Source organism: Montipora capricornis, chromosome 2 (assembly GCF_036669925.1).
Source record: "Montipora capricornis isolate CH-2021 chromosome 2, ASM3666992v2, whole genome shotgun sequence".
Taxonomy (NCBI): domain Eukaryota; kingdom Metazoa; phylum Cnidaria; class Anthozoa; order Scleractinia; family Acroporidae; genus Montipora; species Montipora capricornis.
Window position 1 is genome coordinate 19,251,792 of NC_090884.1, and position 7,500 is coordinate 19,259,291.

General features: G+C 39.7%; 2 protein-coding genes across 4 annotated transcripts in view; one reads left to right on the forward strand and one right to left on the reverse strand.

Annotated features, from left to right (window-relative positions):
• Positions 1 to 5,916, forward strand: part of LOC138039011 (NAD-dependent protein deacylase sirtuin-6-like) — a 126,211-nt gene extending 120,295 nt beyond the window's left edge. For all 3 annotated transcript variants that reach the window (XM_068885153.1, XM_068885154.1, XM_068885155.1), the window contains one exon: positions 5,481 to 5,916. In XM_068885153.1, the coding sequence (XP_068741254.1) occupies positions 5,481 to 5,708 (228 nt within the window). In that variant the 3' untranslated portion in view covers positions 5,709 to 5,916. The remainder of the gene's footprint in view (positions 1 to 5,480) is intronic.
• Positions 5,917 to 6,248: 332 nt separating this feature from the next.
• Positions 6,249 to 7,500, reverse strand: part of LOC138039010 (uncharacterized) — an 8,642-nt gene continuing 7,390 nt past the window's right edge. Inside the window, exon 1 of the mRNA XM_068885152.1 lies at positions 6,249 to 7,500. This exon is cut by the window's right edge and continues 7,390 nt beyond it. The gene's annotated coding sequence lies outside the window, so the exon portion shown is untranslated.

Sequence of the window (7,500 nt, forward strand, 5' to 3'; positions counted from 1 at the left end):
AGATTCTTCAAGTCCCTGTGTCCTCGATTCTAGATTCTGTAACTTGCCTTCGATATTGTCCAAAGAACTTTCTATTTTATCAAGTTTCTGAAGCTTCTCTAGAATTTAATTTAACATTTCACTCACACTCTCCGACATGTTCAGTACTGGCAAGACTTCATCCACACTACCTTTTTCTTCTTCATTGCTTGTGCCCTGATTTTTTGCCTTTTTCTTGTCCGGAGAGTCGTTCTCACCCTTTGTCGAGTTCGTTGACCGGTTTCGGCGCTTCGTAAGATACTTTTCTATAACATTGACCATTTGCCACTTCAAAGAAAATGTAAAAAGGCGGACAGCTAAAACCAGCCACTTACGCCACCATTTCTCAGTCCCACTACTTGCTTGAACTGGGGAAAGTGCTCTGGGGCTCCAGCAACCCTTTGAAATTGATTGGGAGGCAATCCCTGATTATATGCCAGCTTCTGTTGTGCAAGCGAGATATCCTTCATTGCTGAGGCAGCCATAGTGAGGACTTCTTTTTGGGCAGACGACACAGACAGAGGAAGTGAGCTTGAGGTGGCAGGAGGAGCTGGGCTGTGTTGCACGCAAGGTGAGGGCACTGGTAAGACGGGCTGTGATGGGTCGAGCACTGGAAATTGGTGGGGTTGTTGATGTAGTTGGCTGTGGCATAAGCAGGTTTTGTGGAGCTGTGATGTTCAGAGGTGTGGTAAACGTTGACTACACTGGATTGCTCAAAGAGGTAATTTCAGTTGCTGTGGTGCACGTTGCCACACTACAGTCGATTGAATGTTTAGATCATAGGCGACAGGTACTGATCTTGCAGATTCAACAAGAGCTTCACTGGGTAGCTCTGAGACATACAAGGAATCGTTTTCTGATGTCTCACCTTCCCGTTTTTCTGTAACCCTAACTTCCAATTCCATTAGGACTGCATTTCTTCTTGCTTCAGTTAGCCTTTGTTCACTTTTCATTTTCAAGGATACCAGTCTCAGTGTTCCTTTCAACTGCTCTTCAATTTCTCTCATCCTTGCTAACTCATGTTGTTTCCTCAGCAATTCAAAAATTTTATTTCACTATCAATTTTCCTCTGTTCTTCATGTTCTGCGAATTTAAGTGCTAACTCGGCCATTGCAGCTTCAAGCTTTCATGCTCATACTGAAGAAGTAGTTGATCTCTTGCTATGCTTCGAAAACTTGACGAGTGCGTGACTGTGCATGACTCCTCACATCTTCCATAACTTAAGCGTTAAAATGTGTTGAACAGCCGCAAAATTATCCCTTTCTCAGGAAAGGTCTTGAAAATGTAAATCTTAGATTTCCATTTCCTTGCCTTCTGCAAATTCCATACATTGATTGTGGGAGTTCATGAAATCATTCCGCAGTGTTTCATACGTTCATAGGATTCTTGAGGAGTACTCTGATCTTCCTTTGTGCGGATGTGAGTGTGCCAAGGTGGCCAGAATGCAACCGTTTGAGCGATAACGCCTTTTCGCTCCTCACTTCTTCAAGATCCAGTCGAACAGAAGTGTTAGGGTTAGATGGATAATAAGGTTACAAAGGACCTAACACAACCTGATCATGTGAGATATAGACCCTATGCAAAAATGGCTGCCTTTAAATTATTCTTTTCATATTCAAACAAGACGCCTACAAGGGCGTATCCGTGGAATGCGCAAACAGTTAACACAAATTGTCCAGTTACAGTGAACTTCAAGTACAGGTAGACTTCGGAAAATGGCGAAAGATTACTAGAAAGATACATCTGTAATATAACTTAAAGTTTTTTGTTGTAAAAACTCATTACTAATGTTACTAAATTTGCAAATGCAAACAACGAAGCGCTATTAGCAGGTTATCAGGATACGGGATCTTTTATTTATTTATTTTTTGGAAGGAGACTTAATTCAAATCCTACAGTTTTACTTGCTTCGTTAACTCCTTTCATCCAAAAATTACAGGATCAGCCTTAAATCATCCGAAAAACTTATTACAAATCACAGTTCAACAACTTATCATCCTGGGCCAGTTGTTCAGAAACTGGGTTTTAAAACGAGTTTTATCCTCTACTCCCAAATGCTGTTCAAGGCTGATATTCAGAAAAACTGTACATTAGAAGAAGTCAATCTTGAAAAACAAAAATAAGCAAAGGAAACTGTGACCAAAAAGTTGAAAACATGAAACAAAAGTTTACGCTAATCCTGGATTAAGGTAATTGGCTTTTGAACAACCGGGCCCTGTAATCGACGTCTGGTTCTGTAATCCTGGTTTAGTTCCTTGCAAACTGTATAAATTTGCCGTGGCGAAGACAAGAAGACAACATCCGTGCTCTATTTCTCTCAATGCTCAAAAATTCCGTAATTGCGTGTTGTATAGTCCAGTCCAAAGTTCTAATTTTACAATTCCATAATCTTGATTTCAGTAACTTGGTACCAAACGTTCCACAATAACTTGAAATCTCGTTAAGAAAAATCCTTAAATCCAGTAGTCCAGTCCGGATTGAGATCGCCAAAACTCTCTCTATCATCGATTCAAAATTCAACAAAAGCTACAAGTAGTAAATAGTTATCAGAAACTACAACAGTTCGTCCTGATTCTACACTCGAGCTGAACAAAAAACCCAAAAAACCCTTGTCATCGTTTTCGAGAGAACAGACAAACAGCCGAAACTGTTCTGTGCCTGCCCCTTACGGCACTGAAAAAGTACCGTACGTTGTACAATAGTACTTGACCGTAGTCCTTGGCCAAGAAACTAATCTTAGCCAAAAGCCCGAGAAGCGATCAGGATACGGGATAACTAGCTACCAAAATTGTGGGGATACGGGATTTTTAGTATGGAGGTGGGGGGGGGGGGGGGTAGAATTGAGGAGATACGGGATATTTTTTAAAGTAAGAACGCATTGCGTGTGGTAGTGCAGTAACTTGACAGTGTTTTTTTCCATAACTGTCAACTGAGCGGCGTTTTGTTTTTTCCAGGAGATTCAAGTCCTTGCACAATATGTAGCTCTAATAGTACACGACATTGTTTGGTATCGTAAATCATTACGGTGCCATGGTAGACATCTTTGCTATATACCCTCTAAGAAGACATGTGGTTCAGTAAAATACTAAGCCCAGAACGATTGAAGAAAATAACAGGAAATCGAGAAACATTTGGCTTCAAAGCCGATATGTTGATCATTTACAACTTCTTTTTCACCACAAGCTTAAGCGTGTACTCTGAGCTTCTGACACCTTTCCAAGAGCAATGTTACTGAAGTTTTTTCCCCCTTTCCAGCGGGGTTAGTATCTGGATGGGGGACGTTAAAATATGCGACTTTTGCTGTCAGGAACATACGCCCAAAAATTCTATTTTAACGCTCAAAAATGCGAACAAAGCAAGGTACAGATTTTGCTAGCCTACTTTATGCAAAACAAATATTGACGAAAAAGTAATATATATTAATATGTAGTTTTTAAGGAGAGCAGAAGGAACTTTTAGGAAGTGTCGATCGAGAATAAAACAATTTGCCATTATCGAAAAACATTTCGGGAGATTTTTGTTACGTTCCATCAGAGTTCAATTTTTCTATCGTACTTTTGGTCATACAAGTAAAATCGCAAAATCGGAAGTGACATCGATTTTAGCGGCCGCCTGTGATCAAGTTATACCTTGCGTGTTTACTGACAACTCACGAAACAAAGGATACATCTGTGACAAAATGACGGCATAACAACTGGTTTTTGTTGGTGCGTTTTTTTTTCTTTCAAGTGTTATAAAGTTCGATAAGATCTATGTGCGAATTTAACATAAAGATCACAATCGTTGATGCTAGTCCAAGTGTCAGCTGAAGTTAAGCTCCTCCGAATGAGGTTAGTACTTGGATGGGAGACGGCTGCGAAGTCCCCGTGACGGCGATAGCTAATTCGTTTTTTTTAAGCTTGATTTCATTTTTTATCTTGTTTGGCTGTTCAAAGATATTTTCTTATTTTCTCTCTACGTCAAAACGGCGAACAAACTGGTTCCCAAGAAATATTGGAGTACGTATTCGTTCTATGCAAAATGCTTCTAATGAAGTATTCGTTGTATGCAAAATAATAATGTTCACAGTGGAACACACAAGTACGAAGCAAGATCTAGAAATAACGTAGAAAATTCTCCTTACCTTGAAAGCTTGCCTTTCTCAAAGAAAAACCATCTATCCACTTTATCGAATAGTTTAATACTGAAACAATCATGGCGGGCGGAAAGATTCTATTATAAATATTTGCTTTCACCAACCTGACGGAAGTGTGTCACGGTGGCCGAGTGGTCTAACGCGCTAGCAGAGATAAATCGTGATGGCTTGGAAAGTATTGGAGTTCTCCTCGGGGCAGGGAAGTAGGGAATATAAATAAGTCCACCCGATCGGAGATTAATTCAATATCCGTGGGGTATGCACATTTGTGACTACCAACAAAAAAAAGATTCCAGCCCGGTTTTAAGACGTGGATGCCTTCGGCATTCCTCGTAAATAGCCCGTCTAATCTCGTTTGGGATAACAAATTCTTTAGAATTTTTGTCTCAAAAACGAGGTTAGTTGGGCTATTTTGAATATGAACAAAAGAATAATTTAAAGGCAGCCATTTTTGCATAGGGTCTATGTGACAGTTAAAGCCAACTGCATGCTTGGTTTATCAAGAGGAACTGTGCTGGGATGATCAACAAAAACCGACTCGAACTGTTGCGCACCCCCATGGTGTGTTCCCATTTTTGTCATACTTCCCATTTTGGGTTCTGCAAACACCAGTGCTAATGATAAAAGTAGAGAAAGTCCAAAGGCGTGCATGAATAATGAACTGTCATACAAGGACAGACTGTGTAGAACACACAGATGCATAATTCAGGCTAAGTAAGGTAAAGCAAATTTGATTAGTCAGTTAAGGAGATAATTATCTCAACCAACTATAACACATTCGAGCGCTTAAACACCTGTAGCTTCTACTAAATTACTTTGGTAACCAAAGTCGGTATTTACTCAAGATGGTGATGCATGTCGTGTCTTGTGTTAGCCTTATCAGATGGAACCGTTGTTTGTTGCAGGTCAGGCCAAAGCAGTAAACCACCTTGAGACAAAAGCGATAACTTTGAATGATCTTGTGAACCTCTTCTTATTCTTGACATCTTTTGTTGCTAAACACAATGTTAATTAGGGTTGTTTTCCCCATATAAAGATTTTGCATGACCCACATGCAACAGATACATGTAATCTGCTTTGTTTAGAGCTGAGATGTTTTTAGCGTTATAGCAATGTGAAGTTACATTGTAGGTGAATAAGGAATTTACATTGGGGAAGCTGCATTTTGCTGTTACTTTAGCAAGAATGCTTTTCATGTTCCACAGGAGTACTAACTTTTGGCTGTGACATTTTAGAGGAAGAAATACATGTAACTTTACTTGTAACCTTGCGTAGGTACATTGCATTGTTTAGTGAAACCCAGCGATCTTTTTCATTTTGTCTTCAGGATAAGAAGGCCACCTTAGTAATCAACCACGATGTTGACACGGTTATGGAAGGACTTATGGATGGCCTGGGATTATCCATTCCACAATATGGAGAAAAGCAATGGTGGATTAGGGCATGCATGGACAACAACAGTCCGAACACTACAGACAAAAGAAAATGTCAAGTGGATTTTGAGACACAGTCTGTTAAAAGGCAGAAGGGTTGTTGTCACAAAGATGAACAGTGAGATGGTGTACTGACTGTGTTCAATCTTCAAGTCATACTATCCTAGTATATTCTTAACTCTAGAAGTAATAGAGCGGCTTTAGTAAGTTCTGTGATAATTTGGATTCACCTGATGGTCTAAAACTGTTAATTTCATTTTATAATTATCTTAATGATGATGTGTGTACCTCATTCCGCATACCGGTGTTAACATAAACCAGAAAAAGTTACAGAGAGTGATGAAATTGTTGTCAAATTTGCTCCATACATGTCCAATACACTCGACCTGAGTCGGGTTGTCTTCACTCGCAGGTGGATTGAGTCAGATCGCGACCGGAACCGGAATTGGGTGCATGGCGCTTGATCAGTGGTACCGTACCGGAAGTGAGGATTAAAAGGAGCGAGGGGGGTTGAAAAAGTTGGCAAACAGACTCGATCGGATCCGATGGAGACAGCTCTTCCTGGCAAGAGTCAATCGGACTCTCGGAAGTCAGTTCGCGCGTGACAGAAAATATCTCTCAGCCATAACGCGAAACAAGCACACGCTACACATGAAATAAAGCCATGAGGCGATACAAGCGCGCTACACATGTAACATTAGTCGTTCTTTAAGACATGAGGCGAAAGTCAACATCACGAAACATTTCACTCCACACTACCTCGTTCTTTAAAGCATGAAGCTGAACGAGATTTTCACAAATCCAGGTCATTGAATTTCCGATTGCGACAGAAATTCTTGTCATCCAATCTCCGACAACAATAAATTATTAGCCTTTCAGTCAAATCCACTGATTTCAGTGACGAAGACAAAGATACTCTGCGTGAACGAGAGCCTTTTCCTGGATGAAAACTTTCATTTGTTTTTCTAATTGAAATTGTGATTAATTCCATAAGACATTAGAAACTTCTATAGCATTCTGGGAATGTTCAAGTTAGAAGAGCTCTATATTGATTATATGTGAAATATAGAATGGTCAAGGTTATGACATTAGAAAGTTCTATAGCATTCTAGAACTGCTCTAGTTTGAAGAGCTCTATAGAAAGTTCTGTATCATTTTAGAACCACTCTAGTAAAATGGTCGTATGTGCAAACTTCTGAAGTTCTGATTAAAGTCAAAATTCGCAGTTCTAGAGTTCCGATTTCTAGAGTTCTAAGTTCTAGAATTCTAAATTGTTATATGTTACCCTCTGTGGGCTCTAGAATGTCTAGAGTTCTAGAATAGCCAGACTCTCTAAGTGAGTTCCAGAACGTCTAAACTGCACACTAGGCTTGGTTGATTTCACTAATTACCATTCACTAGTTTAAATACTAAGCACTCACGTTATACCTCGACCGTATCCAAGCACCTTAAGTGAGCTAAGACGTTCCGCCGTTTTCCAAAACGAATTAAAGATGGACATGAAGACTTGACTAAACCAGGTATCGCTCTTTAGCTTTCACTTTGCGGTTCGGTTAACTACACTTTTCCCGAGATTATGTGAAGAAGAAAGCAGTCGTTTACTGATTAAGCCTAAGCGCTCCTTTCAGTTATTAGACCCCAGTAAGCACTCTCGCAAAAGTTTAGCTTTCATTTTGCGGTTCGGTCAACTACACTTTTCACACAATCTCTGACAACAATAAATTATTAGCTGTTCAGTCAAGTCAGTGCAGAAGACAAAGATAATCTGAACGAGAGCCTTTCCGTGGATTAAAACTTCCATTTGATTTTTACTGGGTTGCCTTATAAGGCAAACCCAGTCGAGGTCTACGTTTAGTTTGTTTGTTTTCTTTTTTTTTTGTTTTTTTTGTTTTTTTTTTTTTTTTTTTTTCCGTG